The sequence below is a fragment of the Otolemur garnettii genome, unplaced genomic scaffold (genome assembly GCF_000181295.1).
Source record: "Otolemur garnettii isolate 467f Iridium unplaced genomic scaffold, OtoGar3 scaffold00044, whole genome shotgun sequence".
NCBI lineage: Eukaryota > Metazoa > Chordata > Mammalia > Primates > Galagidae > Otolemur > Otolemur garnettii.
In genome coordinates, this window is record NW_003852439.1 from 1,290,489 (window position 1) to 1,306,587 (window position 16,099).

A 16,099-nucleotide genomic window follows, 5' to 3' on the forward strand; every position below is an offset into this window, starting at 1 on the left:
TGAGCCAACCCTCCTCTTATATTATCAATTCTTCTTTTCTTTTTTCTTGTTTTGGAATAGGAGTTGAAGTAGGGAAAGACGGTCAGTTAGAAACACGTGGTAATGTTCCCCATATTAAAATAAAATCTCCTGTGCCATTTTTCCCTCTCTACCTACTGCTCCACTTCTCTTCTTTTACAGCAAAATTTCTCAAAATAATTGCCTATGATACATATAGTTTTTCCTTCGATATTCATTGTCTCTGTGTCTGTATTTCTTCTGTCTCTCCCTCTTTTTTTTCTTTATTGTGAAAAAATTTCAAAGATACACAAATAGTTAGAATAATATGGTGAACCCCTGTGTATCCATCACTCAGTTCCAATAATTGTCTACACATGGCCAATTTTGTTTCATTTATATCACCATCCACTCCTCCCTCTTCTATCATTACTCTGAAACAAGTCTAAATATATTGTTTAATTAACTTTCCCTGTGTATCTCTAAAAACTAAGACTCTTTCTTAACTTAACCAGGACACCATTATAACACCTGAGAAAGCCACAGTACTTCCTCCTGCTCATCAAGTATCTTAACTATCATTTCTTAAATTTCACAGTTTTCCAGATCAACTCAGAAAATGTTGTTTTACAGTTGTTTTCTTTTCAACTGAGGGTGCAGTTACTACGTTAATGGGGGTAAATCATTTAGGGGCCTATTACCTCAACTGTGTGCATGGGCCAAAGACTCCCTATGCAGGGAGTCTCCCTATGGAGACTCCTGCAGCTCCCTTGCGGTTTCTCTGTCTCTTTTTGGTCTTGATCATATCTTCACTTTGAGGTTTCTCTGTCTCTTTTTTAGTCAGTCCTTTAAGATCCCCTATTGTTGACCAAACATCTGTTCAGTCCTTGGGGCCCTCCTTAACATGTCATCGGTTCTTTCTTGTTTAGAAAGAAGCACCTGTGGTCCCCCCAACCCCAGTCAATTTGTTCTTCCTAATAGAACATCTCTTACCATCATCTGTTTCTCAGTAGACACCCCCTAGACAAAGTGTCTGTTCCCATCCTCCTTATCCCAACCTAGTACAATGGTCAGTCCTGATCCAGCAATAGGAGGTCATTGAAGGCCCAGTTCATTTTTCCTGGAGAGCCTTCCCTGCAGGTGTCTTGGCCTACTCACTTTGAAGGAAGGAGCCATTTATACTGAGAGAAACTCCACAGCCTGGGAAATCTGAGGACTCACAGGCAGATGCTATAGGTTGGAGTGGAAATGGGGCTGTAATGCCCTTTTGAAAGGCATGATTGTTACTGTCCTGGGGCTGTTTCCAGACATTGTGAAATAAAATAAATTAGATGTTTTTCTGTATTTTTTTTTTGAGAAATGACTTTTTTCTAAATGAGTATTGCATTAGAGGAAAAGACCAACTATAAGATTTGCAAGCAACTGAAAGATTAGGCAGAAAAGGGGTTTCTTTCACAAGGAGGAGCAAACAAGATTAGAAAGAAAGCAGGAGTGGGAGGGAAGGATGGAGGGTGGCAAACTCAGACCAAAGGTCAGAGAATGTTTTGCCTTGAAGTGAGCCTGTTCTTAAGAGGAACACAAAGACGGGTTGTGTATTAACACAGGCTGAGGTAGGTCAAAGTTCAAGGCCCTGAGCGAAGGAGAAAAACTTAAGCAAAATTTGCTTAACAAGGACAGTATTTTGTTCTGACCACTGAAGACAAACCTGTTCATCTATTTGTTTACAATGTATAAAATGAGAATTTAGAGCAGAGGTTCTCAATCTGTGGGTTGCCACCCACAGGAACTGTATTAAAAGGTCACGGTATTGGGAAGGTTTGAGAACAACTGATTTAGAGAGTCTGTGGCTGGCTTTGTGATAGAAAAAAAAAAGAGAATATCATTTAAATCATAATGAAAAGTGTATTTCATTGCAATAAGGTGCTTTGGCAGATTTCATTTCAATAAGGTGCTTTGGCAGAACACAAAGCATGGAGGATTTTTTAAATCACAGCGATTGCCTGCCTGCCTCATCTTCTCCCACACGTTTTTCTTACCCTATACATCTCTTCTATTTGGCTGTACCTGAGTTATATCCTTTATAATTACCTGCCAATGAGAGAGACAGAGAGGGAAAGAGGGAAAGAGAGAGAAGCAAACCTGTCAAAATTGAGCCTCAAGCAATGGTGGGATGCAACAAATTGGAGGTGGCAGGGATCAGGAGGAGCTCAGGACTGAGCAGCAGCACTGTGTAGGATGCAAGTAGGAGTACAAGAGCCAGGTCAAATGTGACTACTTCAGGGACAGACTTAAGTTCTTGTAAGTTCAAAGTTAGGTTCCAACCTGGGAGACTGGGCTATTGGGTATGTTTCTCACGTACTTTGTGGGTGTGATGAAAGTGCAAGTACAACAAGTGAATCATAGCCAAGGAGACTTGGGATATCATCAATCAAATGTGAGGCAGGAACCAGTTGGTAAAGGCAAGGCATGCAGGGAATACACATTTCTTTCTTTCTCTCTTTTTTTTTCCTAGAGACAGAGTCTCACTTTATTACCCTTGGTAGAGTGCCATGGCATCACACAGCTCACAGCAACTTCCAACTCCTGGGCTTAGGTGATTCACTTGCATCAGCCTCCTGACTACAGGTGCTGGCCACAATGCCCAGCTATATTTTTGTTGAGTTTGGCCAGGGCCGGGTTTGAACCCACCACCCTCAGTGTATGGGGCGGTGCCCAACCCACTGAGCCACAGGTGCCACCCTCGGGAATACACATTTCATTTTACTTTACACTATCAAAAAAATTCCCTTTTATCCTCCTTCTTAAAGGGATTAAGCTTAGCTTTTAATAAGTCATACGTATAAAAGAGCCATTGAAATAAGAGATTAAGAGAAATAATGAGGTTAGGAAATCAGACTGAAGCATGGATACTCATGCTAAAGAAATCTCCCCAAACCTGGGCTGAGTCACAACTGAGCACCAGACTGTTTTAAGTCCATTGACTGAGAGTGATTATGATCTAAGCACTTTCCATGACTGAACTTGCTAAATTTTCCTAATAACCCATGATGTTGATATTATTGTTATCTCTGTCATATTTATTTTTAATCTAATGAGCAAACTGAAACTTGGCTTAGGTAAATTACTCAGAGTCTTATAGCCAGGTTCTGGCAAAATCAAGATTTGGACTGTTTTGACTTTAGAATCTGGGCTCTTTATCATACCTGGTACCAATTCTGAAGGGAGCAGATATCTGGCATCAAGTCAGGAGACCAGGATTCAATGCCAGGACAGTTATTCCCTGAAGATGCTGAGTAACAGGCGAACAAGTCAGGCAATCTTAGATAGAGAACAAAGTCAGAACAGGAAAGGTATCTGAGAGTATCTTCTACCCATGTTTAGGGCCAGGATGAATTCTGTACTAAACATACAAGTTCAGGAGCACTGACTGTGCAGGCTAGGAAGAGAAAGGGAAAGGGAATCTAGGATGCCTTTCATTCCTCCATTGCTGGGCCATAAACCCTTCTGAATATGCGAAGCAAATATGTTAATTAAAATGAAAGGCAACTTCTTCACAGCACCTTCATCTGCTTTACAAGTTGCCACAGGTGCTTCTTTCTTTCTTTCTTTTTTTTGAGACAGAGTCTAACAGTAGAGTGCTGTGGCATCACAGCTCACAGCAACCTCAAACTCTTGGGCTTAAGTGATTCTCTTGCCTCAGCCTCCCAAGTAGCTGGGACTACAGGCACCTGCCACAATGCCCAGCCATTTATTTATTTGGTTACAGTTGTCATTGTTTAGCAGGCCCAGGCTGGGTTCGAACTTGCCAGCCCCAGTATATGTGGCCAGCACCCTAACCACTGAGGTATGGGTGCTGAGACCACAGGTGCTTCTTTCTAAATGAAGTTTACAAGTCACACCATAGAGCCCTGATGATACAAACTAGGCCACTGTCCGTGACTGGTAGGTGACCTAAGGAGGTGAAAGTTCATAGAGTCAAAATTTTGTATGAAAGTGGTCCAGCATTAGCCCAAGAAATCTCTCCTAATGAAATAATGATGTATGATGGATGTGTTACTTAGTTCAATGGAAACATTTCATATTGTATATTGAAGCAGTACCCTGAGCCTCATAAATACATCAAGGTACAATATTATGATTTAATAAAAAATAATTAAAAAAGAAATAATGATGTAGTTGTAAAGAATAAACAAGATATCAGAATAGAAGAACAATCCAGAATAAATAAAGTTTGAGTTATTCAGAAGTGACTAAAGGCCTGGTTCAGTGGAGCTAGTCAGAGTAAGCTTCACTGGCAGTTGCCACAGGATGAAGGGCAATTTATGTCATTTCAACATCTAGACTAGAGCTGCATGTTTGCATATTTTTCTCATTGGGATATTCCCAGCAGTCAGCAACAATGAAATACGATAAAGTTTCGGTTTTTCAAGTTTGCCTTCTGATTTTTCAGCTGCCAGCATATGGACTCAAATATGCATGGGACTCAAACTATTATATCTTAAATGTTTATCTGTACGCTAACTATCGCGAGTCAGCATGAAGAGTAAACAAACCAGAGTGGGAATGGTGGGGAATGACAAAATAAGACACACAAGAGACAAAGATCACACAAGAGATAAACGTGATGGGGAGGTCTGGCAGAGCTGATGCCTGCAGCATCTAACTGTGTGAACAGCTTTATTTATATAGGACCTACACTAGGTTGTTATACTAACAATGTTGCAAATCAGCAGGGAAAGCCAGTGGGGATATTTTCATCTTATGAAATTGAGGGGCAGTAATAGTACATGGGGTAAAGAATAACTTTAGGGAGAGAAGGCTGTGTGCTTTTAGACAAAAGATATACAAAAGCTACAGGACTTCTGGCAGAGGGAGGAACGAGAAAGAACTATTGTTTTAGGAATTTCCAGTTCCTCTGGTATAGTTCAATGGGATCAGCACTTGGGCGTACTTTCTCTCTTAATAGCATTTTTTAACCTTTTTCCTTTATTGACCTTTTTTCTTTTTTTCTTTTTTGAGACAAAGTCTTGCTCTGTCACCTGGGCTGGAGTGCAGTGGCATCCTAATAGCTCACTGCAACCTCAGACTTCTAGGCTCAATCAATTCTCCTGCCTCAGCCTCCCAAGTAACTGGGTCTACAGGTGTATGCCACCACATCCAGCTAATTTCTTCCATTTTTAGTAGAGATGGGGTCTTGCTCTTGCTCAGGCTGCTCTGAAACTCCTGGCCTCAAGCGATCCTCCTGCCTTGGTTTCCTGTGGTGTTAGGAGTGTGTGTGAGCCACAGTGCCTAACCTTTATTGACCATTTTTTGAGGTTGAGTTCAATGCAAAAATATTTTCTGACCATCTTTTATGGACCAGGTACTATGCTAGGTACTGTGGATGAAAAGAAAAACCAGATGGAGTTTTAGCCAGCTCTATGTTTGCTGACACCACAGCAATGCCAGTGTAAAGAGAATGCTCTTCATGAGCCACCAAGGACCTCCAGAAATCTATGCTACCAATCTCTTTGCACCAATGAAATTCTGAAAAATAAAGGCTGTATTAAACATAGGTAGAAGCAAAAAGATGATACAATTTTTGGAAATAGTGGCAAATCTGGGGTTAGAGCCAAAGGTTATTGACTATGAGTTACGTGCCTCTTTAACCATATCAGATTACCTCTTTTGGGTCTTTGTAGGAACTCAAACCTGGTAACACTATACCTGAAGAGGAGCAGAGGTAAGTATGGGAAGTACTTGCTTCTCCCATGCACACTCTTCACAGGTGGTATCTTTCCAACAATTTAAAATAATATAGTAACATGATAATTTCCAAGACTATGCATAAAAAGACCATGGAGAAAGCAGGGTGAAACACTTAACACTAGCCAACCTTCTTAGTCCTAAGTCAAATAGAAACATATTCTGGCAAACTGAAGCTAAAAGAAGAATCTATCGAACACTAGCCAACCTTCTTGGTCCTAAGTCAAATAGAAACATATTCTGGCAAACTGAAGCTAAAAGAAGAATCTATCGGAAGTGTTTGAATAACTCGACAGAATTTTAGGGGAAGTTGGAAGAATAAGTGCCAAGCATGGGTAGGGAAAGCTAGCAAGCTGGAACCAGAATCAAGGTTCTGGAGAGGGTGCCCCTGCCTCCCCTTCCAGAATGGCTGCTAGGCTGCTGACACCGTGTTTAGAATGCTGCTGGTGCTTATGGGATGAGTTCTAAACAGGCCCTGCTTCTTTACATATTTGTTCCCAATTTTCAGTCCTAAACAGGAATATCTGATTATTGAAGCTAAAGTATGTGCCCACACCACAGAGCAGGAAGGAGAGACAGCTGATATTTCAAGCTTCCATGGTGAAAGTTGGGGCCTTACCTTTCACTCAAGATTAATCCCAACGATGGATTTCCCTTCTCCCCTCCCCAAAAGGAAAGATGGTCGTTTGTTGAGCAAATAAAGACAACAAATGTTAACCACAATTTAGACCAAAGCTATAGAGAAATTAGTCATGTTTGTGTGCTAGCTACACTAGTCTTCCTCTGCTGGTGACAGAAGCTGTTTGTATTTCTGCCTTTGTCCCTTAGAATAGTAGTATTAAATAGGAAGACATGTTTGGAAAACCATTCCTCAAGTAGTGTATAGTTTCTTTTTTCTTTTGAGACAGAGCCTCAAGCTGTCACCCTGGGTAGAGTGCTGTGGCATCACAGCTCACAGCAACCTCCAACTCCTGGGCTCAAGCGAGTCTCCTGCCTCAGCCTCCCAAGTAGCTGAGACCACAGGTGCCCGCCACAACGCCTGGCTATTTTTTTTTGGTTGCAGCTGGCATTGTTGTTTGGTGGGCCCAGGCTGGATTTGAACCTGCCACCTTAGGTGTATGTGGCTGGTGCCTTAGCCACTTGAGCCACAGGTGCCAAGCTAGTGTATAGTTGTGTGTAGTATCTTATGAAATTACTTCCATAGTTGGCTAGAAGGGGGACTCTGACAAGGAAACCAATGTTTTCCATTTGCCCAACTCTGCAATGGCGGAATAGGACAGTTAACACCTTATTGTCAGGAAATTTGATTTTTTTTTTTTTTTTTTTTTAGACAGAGCCTCAAGCTGTCACCCTGGGTAGAGTGCTGTGGCATCACAGCTCACAGCAACCTCCAAGTCCTGGGCTCAAGTAATTCTCCTGCCTCCGCTTCCCAAGTAGCTGGGACTACAGGGGCCTGCCACAATGCCTGGCTATTTTTTGGTTGCAGCCATCATTGTTGTTTGGTGGGTCCAGCCTGGATTTGAACCCACCAGCTCAGGTGTATGTGGCCACAGGCGCTGAGCCAGGAATTTAATCTTAACTATAGTAATGAAAGCGAAAGAACCGTAGGGAAGGTAGTTATTTAGAGAAAAAATATGTATACAATTACACATACATAATGAAAAAAGTTTGTGAAGTTCAGTATCAGACTAATTACTTTTCCTCTTAATTACTTTGTCGCTTCCTACCTAATTAACCATGAAGTTCAGTATCAAACTAATTACTTTTCCGCTTAATTACTTTGTTGGTTCCTGCCTCACAAAATTCAGAAGGTGAGACTGAAATATAACTAGGTCAGTAATGTGCACAGCTTCCTATGTTTGCTCATCACAAGCAAAACACTGTCAAAGGTACAACCCCAACCCAAGGGATCTGTTAAGTTCAACTTGGCTTCTAGCTACATGCAGTATGAAGAGATGGATTCCTAACTTTAGGGAAGTGGAGAATATTATGATGGTGACACTGATTGTTTACCTATCTAGGCAAATGAGGTTTTTTTGTTTTTTTTTTTGTAGAGACACAGTCTCACTTTATTGCCCTCGGTAGAGTCCCTTGGTGTCACACAGCTCACAGCAACCTCCAGCTCTTGGGCTTAGGCGATTCTCTTGCCTTAGCCTCCAGAGTAGCTGGGACTACAGGCGACTGCCACAAAGCCCAGCTATTTTTTATTTTGCAGTTTGGCCAGGGCCGGGTTTGAACCGCCATCCTCAGTATATGGGGCCAGCAAACTACGCACTGAGCCACAGGTGCCACCCAAATGAGTGAGTTTTTAAATATTTTGGGAACAGGTATGGAGAAAATAGAAGTATAAGTCATTGGAAGAAAGAAAATATTTTCCCTTATGATATTATTTATTAATAAATGAAATTTCTTTTATATATAGAATGTAATTTTTATATATGAATTTCCAGGATATTATTTCATATCAGCATTAATTTCTCATGAGAGCTAAAAGAACAGAACTTGGAGAGAGGCTGGCATTACAATAAACATTAATAAAAGAGTCTTCATTCCTGACTTTCTGCTATAATTCATTCCAGATTTGGGGGTCACTCGATTAGGTAATCCATCCTAGGACAACAAAGGAAAAACATTCTCTGGCTCCAAATGATTTTGTTTGGAAGCAAGGAATGTGGCTTTCTTCTCCTAACCAAGTGTGTTTGTCCTACACAATGATATCAATTCACCAAAATGTCCCTATCACTTTTTATGACATCAGTATTATAACACTGTATGAAGAAATTGAGAAGGATGATACTTTTGATATTAATCTAATTTACAAGTTAAAATACATAATGTTTGCATAGTGACAAGTCAGTGTTAGGAAGTTTGGCCAAAGTCAGGTGTGGTGGCTTGTACCTGTAATCCCAGCTACTCCAGAGACTGAAAAGGGAGGGTTGTTTGAGCCCAAGGAGTTCAAGGCCAGGCCCCAGGCAACATAATGAAACCCTCTTTTTAAGAAAAAGAAAGAGAAAAATAAAATGTTGGCCAGTTTCCCTGTATTTCAATATACTGTATCTCATTCTAATAATCAGGCCTCTCTTTCACCACATTTCTTGTGCCTTGTGTCCTATTTTTCTTTGTATATATGGAGCCCTGCAACAAGTGTGCTACAAGAAATTCTGTTGAATATATACCTTTCAATAGGAACAAAAAATAAGTAGGACGGATTGGAAGGCCCCACTTATAAGAAACTTCAGCCTATATGGGAAATGGACAGAGTCTTCTTGCACGTCTAACAGCTCCAACCTCAGCACTTAGAACAATGTCTAGCTCATAGTTACTCAACAAAATATTAACCGAATGAATCAATGAATATAAACGAGTAAATGGAAGCTTTTTGCGAGCAGGGGCTCTACGCAGCTGGGGTTAGGAAACTAAGTTTACTAGCAGGCTCCAACCGCAGGTAACTTGTCCAGGGAACCTCCTCCCGGAGGTAAGGGAAAGGGCGCGCCTGTCAGTCTTCGAGGGGGCGGGGCAGAGCCGGGCCTCGCTCCACCTTGCCACCGTCTGTGAAGACCGGCTTTAGGACCCCACGCAGCACGCAATGAGGCTTGGAGGCGGGCTAGGGGAGGCCGTCGCGCACACATGACGTATGCAGCCTGCGCCAGGGGAAGGCAAGACGCTTAGAACCGCGAAGAAGCTCGTTTACTGTTCGTCTCAGCTTGCACACACCATGGAGGAACCCGCCCAGCAACCTACTCAGCCTGGCAGCGGGAAGCGCAAGGGCAAGGCTCAGTACGTGCCGGCCAAGCGAGCTCGGCGCTGCGACGCCGGCGGACCCCGGCAGCTGGAGCCCGGGGTACAGGGCATCCTTATCACCTGCAACATGAACGAGCGCAAGTGCGTGGAGGAGGCCTACAGCCTGCTCAACGAATACGGCGATGACATGTATGGGCCAGAAAAGGTACTGGTTTTGGTGACGGCTGGCCGCAGGCCTTCGAGGAAGGAGGGAAGGCCCGAGGGCCGACTGTCTTTATACGCATGCGCGAGTTGTGGCGCGTTCGCTACGACCAGGGGGCGTGGTCTTGCGTCTTCCTCGCGCGGTCTCGGTCGCGGACACCTGTTTGGTCTGTCGCGTGCTTGAAGGGCTTGCGTCTTGAGCTCTTCTTCCATCAATCACTTAGCTCCCTTTTATTGATTGCTTCCTCTGGGCCGGGCCATGTGAGGTTGGCAGTAATAACGTGTGTTTATCTAAGCAGTAGTATCTCCGAAGTAATGGGTTCAGTACTAGAGTTAGTTATTTCTCAAATGTACATAAAATTACATTTAAGATAAGAAGTTAAAAACTCGTACCAACACAGTGGAAGTAATTATATTATTGACTTAAAATCTGGACCAGTACACACGTTCGCTTCCCAAGGAATAAAATAAAGGAAGATAATACAGAAGGGATTTGAATTCTGGCGTCATTTTTTACTAGCTCTGGAACTTGGGCGCATTACCCAACTCTGCTGAACTAGATTAAAAGAGAATAATGATAGTACTCCGTAAAGTTGGCTAGAGGGTTGGTTATGTACGTAAAGTATATCCTGGTATGTAATAAGGGCTTCACAAATATGCACAATAATTATTAGTGCCTGATTTGCAATCCCATTAGGGCAGAGAACTGGGCAACAGGTACATGTCCTGCCTTCACTGGTACTTGAGCAGGTTCTTGAACTTGCTGTGCTCTGTTCTTCAGTAGAATAGGAGCAGAAGTTTTTGAATTCTGTAAGTGTCTGGTCTGATTTCATCAAAAATACTGTGTCTTGATCAGATACATAATATCTAGTAATGGTATTAAAGTCCACCCTGAAATGATTCATTCTGAAGGAAATGTGCTGTCTGAGACTACTAAGACTCTTTTGAAAACAGCATCCTCTGTATTTTGGAGGGAGTGGTGTCTCAAATATCTTAATAAAAAAATTTATTGTCACTATTAAGCCATCTGCCATCAGTGATTTCAACATTAAGTAGTTAATTATAGTGTTTAAACATGATTTGTTACATCATTTCTGTTCATTGGTTTTATGTGAATAGTTTGCAGATAAAGATCAGCAGCCCTCTGGAAGTGAGGGAGAAGATGATGATGTGGAGGCTGCCTTGAAGAAGGAAGTTGGTGACATTAAGGCATCTACAGAGATGAGGCTAAGAAGATTTCAGTCAGTGGAGAGTGGAGCCAATAATGTAGTCTTCATCAGGACACTTGGGATAGGTGTGTCCGATTAATAGCCTTTAAGATTATTGATCCTGTAATTCTGGATATCTTCCTTTCCCAGAGAACACAGCCTACAAAATGGCTTCATAGACATGGCTTGGTTAAACCTCTCATCACATTTTCTCCACAGTGTAATTGTAGTAGGCTTATGGAGAGATAGAATGGGGTGATGGATATAACATTGGCTTTGGAGTGGAAACTTACTTGCTGCTTGCTTTCCTTTTCTTTTTTTTTTGAAACAGAGTCTAACTTGTCACCCTTGGTAGAATGCCCTGGAGTCAGAGCTCACGGCAACCTCAAACTCTTGGGCTTAAATGATTCTCTTGTCTCAGCCTCCCAAGTAGCTGGGACTACAGTCACCTGCCACAACGCCTGGCCATTTTTACACATGGGGTCTTGCTCTTGCTCAGGCTGGTCTTAAACCTGTAAGCTCAGGGTATTCCCCCCACCTCGGCCTTCCAGAGGGCTGGCATTACAGGTGAACGTCACTGCACCCAGCCCTGCTTCTTGCTTTTCTTAACAACTTTAGGCTGCTGGTCAGCTCTGCAGTTGTTGCTATTTTGGAATATAGGGCCAGACTTTCCAGTTTTTCAAAAGAACTTGGAAATCTTTAGAAGGTTTTTGATTTTTAAATGTGGTCAACCAATTTAAAAATATTGAAAACATCAAGCAGTCCCAAACAAAATTGTGTGTAAGTAGAGTGCAGTCACAGGACCACCAGTTCATGATAATCATGTACTGCATGGTTCTGGAATTCCTCCCAGGTCTGAGGTCGGGAGTTATGTACTAACTTAGTGGATTGATTAAATTTTGAAGTGACTTGTAGATTTTAGTTTAGTTTTATAAAAAAAAATCTATTGTTTAATGTTTCTTACTCATAATTATTATTATAGAAAAACAACATCATGTTGTGGTTGGATAAATTAAGAAGACATCACAAAAATGTTAACTCCAGTGTCTACATGAATAGTTGTTTTTAGCAAAAGCAGTAATAAGGATAAAAAGTTAAAGTATTAGGGTGGTGCTTATGGCTCAATGAGCAGGGCACCAGCCCCATATACTGAGGGTGGCGGGTTCAAACCGAGCCCCGGCCAAATTGCAACAAGAAAATAGCCCAGCATTGTGGCCCTGTAGTCCTAGCTACTTGGGAGGCAGAGGCAAGAGAATCACCTAAGCCCAAGAGCTGGGTTGCTGTGAGCTGTGATGCCACGGCACTCTACCAAGGGTGACAAAGCGAGACTTTGTCTCTTGAAAAAAAAAAAAAGTTAAGTATTAGGTGCAGTATTAGTACATAGTAGGCATTGAAGAAATACTAGTTGCAAAAAAAGATTAGGTTTTAGAGTCATTTAAAATATGAGAATTTTTTTCTGTCAAAATATTTCACTGCCCCTTTTGCCCTTCTGCCTTCTATCAGATGATAACAGAGCGATTGTCTCCTCTGAAGGGTGGAGCAACAACTTGCCATCTTGAAATAGAACAGCCTTCTCAACAGGCACCAAACCTGCCAAGATCTTGGGCTTGCCAGCCTCCAGAACTATGAGAAAAGAGATTTCTTTCTTTCTTTTTTTTTTTGAGACAGAGTCTCATTATGTCGCCCTCAGTAGAGTGCTATGGTGTCAAGGCAACCTCCTAAGCGATTCTCTTGCCTCAGCCTCCTAAGTAGCTGGGACTACAGGTGCCCACCACAACACTTTGTTGTTGTAGTTGTTATTGTTGTTTGGCAGGCCTGGGCTGGATTTGAACCCGCCAGCTCTGTTGTATGTGGCTGGTGCCCTAGCCCCTGAGCTACAGGTGCTGAGCTGAGAAAATAAATTTCTTTATAAATCAAAAAAAAAAAAAATTTCATTCTTGACATTGAAAATCTTTGAAATGTTTAAAATGTCTGAAAACTTTATTTTGTATTGATAGTTTTTTTTTTCCCCCCATTAGAACCTGAGAAATTGGTGCATCACATTCTTCAGGATATGTACAAAACCAAGAAGAAGAAGACTCGGGTTATTCTACGAATGTTACCCATCTCAGGCACGTGCCGGGCTTTCTTAGAAGACATGAAAAAGTATGCAGAAACATTTTTGGAACCCTGGTTTAAAGCTCCAAACAAAGGGACATTTCAGATTGTATATAAGTCTCGAAACAACAGTCATATGAACAGAGAAGAAGTTATCAAAGAGTTGGCAGGTATGTTTCTCTTGGTGATTTTACATAGGTATTCAATGATAAACACTTATTCTTAAGGATTTTCTTCTTTAAAAGTTTAAGGCTTAAGTATTTAAGTGTAGAACAAATTTATTAAAATGCCCTTAAAGTAATATCAGACCTGGCTGGGTACAGTGGCTCACAACTTGTAATCCCAGTACTTTGGGAGATTGAGGCTGGAGGATTGTTTGAGCCCAGGAGTTTGAGACCAGTCTGAGCAACATAGCAAGACTCCATTTGTACAAAGCATAGAAAAATTAACCAGTTATGATGGCATGTGCTTGTAAGTTCAGACTACTTGGGAGGCTGAGACAGGAATGCTTCAACCCAGGTATATGAAGTTGCAGTGAACTTCAATGACACCACTGCTCTCTAGTCCAGGCAACAGAGTGAGATCTCTCTTGTCTCAAAGAAACAAACAAATGAAAAAAAAAACAGACCTAACTGATTTTACTATGTTAGATATGAGATTTTTTGGTAGTCTTCTAAATCAAGATTGAATTTTCTTTGGAAAAAAAAGTACTTTTATTAAATGTCTGAGGATTTAATTTGAATTTATTAACTGAAAGAGTTCAGAGAATTTGAAGTCCATTTAGAAGAATAGAATGGTATATATATTGTTTTAACAAGTTCCAAACAGAAAGGGATGAAAGATTTTTTTGTGTCTGTTTTAGTAGTATCCTTCTCAGTCTTAAGTGTTTTCGTATTTTCGTTACAGGAATAGTGGGAAACCTCAATTCAGAAAATAAAGTGGATCTCACCAATCCACAGTACACGGTGGTAGTAGAAATCATCAAAACTGTCTGTTGCCTGAGTGTTGTGAAAGATTACATGTTGTTCAGAAAATACAATCTCCAGGAGGTGGTGAAGAGTGCTAAGGAACCATCACAGCTTAACCCAAAACAGGGAAATGGGAAAGAAATTAAATTAGAATCTGGTGACAAATTAAATCAAAAAACCCCAGCAGAAGACAAAAATAACCAGCAGGTGGTACCAGAGATTAGTGAGGAGCCAGGGGAAATAAAGCCAACATCTGAGATGCAGGTGGTGAATGAAGCCGAAGCCAAACCCGAACTTGCAAGTCAAGTCATAGAAGAATCAAAGTCAAGTGAAAATGCCCACTCCTAGGCTATTTGGGTTGGAGATAGGTTTCTCAACTAGGGTTCTATGAGCTGTTGCTCAGGTTCCATGTAAAATTGTAACTGAAACCACTGTTTTTGACTTTTGTGTGCCACATAATGCTGTTCTTACAGTAGTGAACAAAGATAATGTAGCCCTGTTAACAGTTTTGTTAGAGATCTTTCAACTCTGTCTATATGGCAGTGTGCACAGGCAGGCCCACATACTGTTGCACAGTGATGGTGGCAGGAGGAGGACGTTGGCTTCTCCTAGCCTCTTATGCACTGCCAACTGACTTGTGGGGTGAACAGGCTCTGTGAGGTAGAAAATCAAAGGGAACTTTTCATTCTAAGGAAAGAATTTTTATGTATTTCAATTCAGCTGTCTCCTGCCACTTTGTTGTAAACATTGCAAAATGTAGATTGTGCAGGTTATGAGTGAATTGTTTTGTGCCGTTTTGAAAATTACCTTGTTTGGTTTTGTTCTTTTTTATACTTTGTTAACATTTGTGTGTGAGAAATCTGACAGTCCAGTGCTGCAGCTTTTGAAGGCAAGTTGTGAAATAGAAGAGGACCATTGTAGGAATACAGCTACAGACATTTCTTCTGATAAGGTTAGTGATGAAGAATTTTAGTCTTCTGAGTTATTTCAGTAATCTAGTGCAGCAAGGGACACAAAGAAATTATGTCTTTATAATGAAAGCTGCTTCTCTCAAAGATTTTTTTATAGACTTACAATCCAAGCTATCCTGTTCCAGTGTGCATTGTCTGTGGCATTCAACTTAGAAATCTAGCAGTTATAACCATAAATCATAGCCATTTGACAAGTAAGGATATTGATTATTTTAAATGGGGGGGTCTTAGACTATCAAAACAGTAAAGCTTTTGTTCAGAAATGGTACTCAGTGAAAAAGTACCAAATTATAGTAGAACGTCCATAGTTGACCACCTCCCTACATCGACCACCTCATTGAGTTGACCTAATTTTTGTAGATGAGACATGCATGTATGTATCAGTAGAGCAGGCCTAGTTCCTTATGTTGACAACCTCTGTATGTTGACCAGTTTGTTAAGTCCCTTGGGTGGCCAACTTACAGAAGATCTACTCTATTTGGTAGAAAGAGTTACTTTAGAAAAGAAAAACTGACATAATTGGTGAGAATCTAATAATATCAACATACAAATGCTGGAGCAAGATGCAGCATAGTATGTTGAAAAGACTTGACTTTCATTAAGTGAAATTACTGATAACATATCACATGATGCTATGTGTAACTAACTGAAAAGAAGCAGCTTCTCTATCTGGGTTGGTGATCAATAGCTTTCCTTAATTTTTGTCATGTAGTAGCATTTGTTAAGATTTGTAAATGATGATGAAATACAAAAACTTTCTGCTGCTAGGAGCCTCCCAAGACTAAGGCCAATATATATTTAATGTTGTTTCTTCATATCTGAAAACCAAAAGTCTGTCATCTCTACTTGTGGTGCCCCATTATTGGTTGGCCCCATGACAAGTTTTGTCTCATAAAAATCCTGATGTTGATGTTAGAACACTGATTTCTTCACAGAGATACTGGTATCAATATTTGGAGATGAGATGAAGAAAGTTCTGAATAGTGCTGTAAAAATGGTCAAGTTTTAAAATACCATTAAACATTAAACAAGTTTGAAATGGTTTTCTTGACAATAAAAAAAAATAAAGATCCATTTATGCAAATTTTTTTATAAGCCCCAAACTGTGAAATGGGTAGAAAGCACATAAATCCTCTGCTTCATCCATATATCCAGTGGCTTCTCAGGAAGA

General features: G+C 40.9%; 2 protein-coding genes across 2 annotated transcripts in view; one reads left to right on the plus strand and one right to left on the minus strand.

Moving 5' to 3' along the window:
• Positions 1–421, minus strand: part of ACSM3 (acyl-CoA synthetase medium chain family member 3) — a 57,067-nt gene extending 56,646 nt beyond the window's left edge. Inside the window, exon 1 of the mRNA XM_003790696.3 lies at positions 410–421. The gene's annotated coding sequence lies outside the window, so the exon portion shown is untranslated. The remainder of the gene's footprint in view (positions 1–409) is intronic.
• Positions 422–9,294: 8,873 nt separating this feature from the next.
• Positions 9,295–15,272, plus strand: THUMPD1 (THUMP domain containing 1). The gene is made up of 4 exons (XM_003790858.3): positions 9,295–9,688; positions 10,804–10,978; positions 12,911–13,159; positions 13,896–15,272. Exons 1-4 carry the CDS (start codon positions 9,377–9,379, stop codon positions 14,303–14,305), a joined length of 1,146 nt encoding a protein of 381 aa, XP_003790906.3. The 5' UTR covers positions 9,295–9,376; the 3' UTR covers positions 14,306–15,272.
• The last annotated feature ends 827 nt before the right edge of the window (positions 15,273–16,099 follow it).

Coding starts and splice junctions, on each gene's coding strand:
- THUMPD1 (XM_003790858.3), top strand. CDS start 9,377: ATGCAGCCTGCGCCAGGGGAAGGCAAGACGCTTAGAACCGCGAAGAAG. Junction 9,689..10,803: donor ACATGTATGGGCCAGAAAAG/GTACTGGTTTTG, acceptor TTATGTGAATAG/TTTGCAGATAAAGATCAGCA. Junction 13,160..13,895: donor AGTTATCAAAGAGTTGGCAG/GTATGTTTCTCT, acceptor TTTTCGTTACAG/GAATAGTGGGAAACCTCAAT.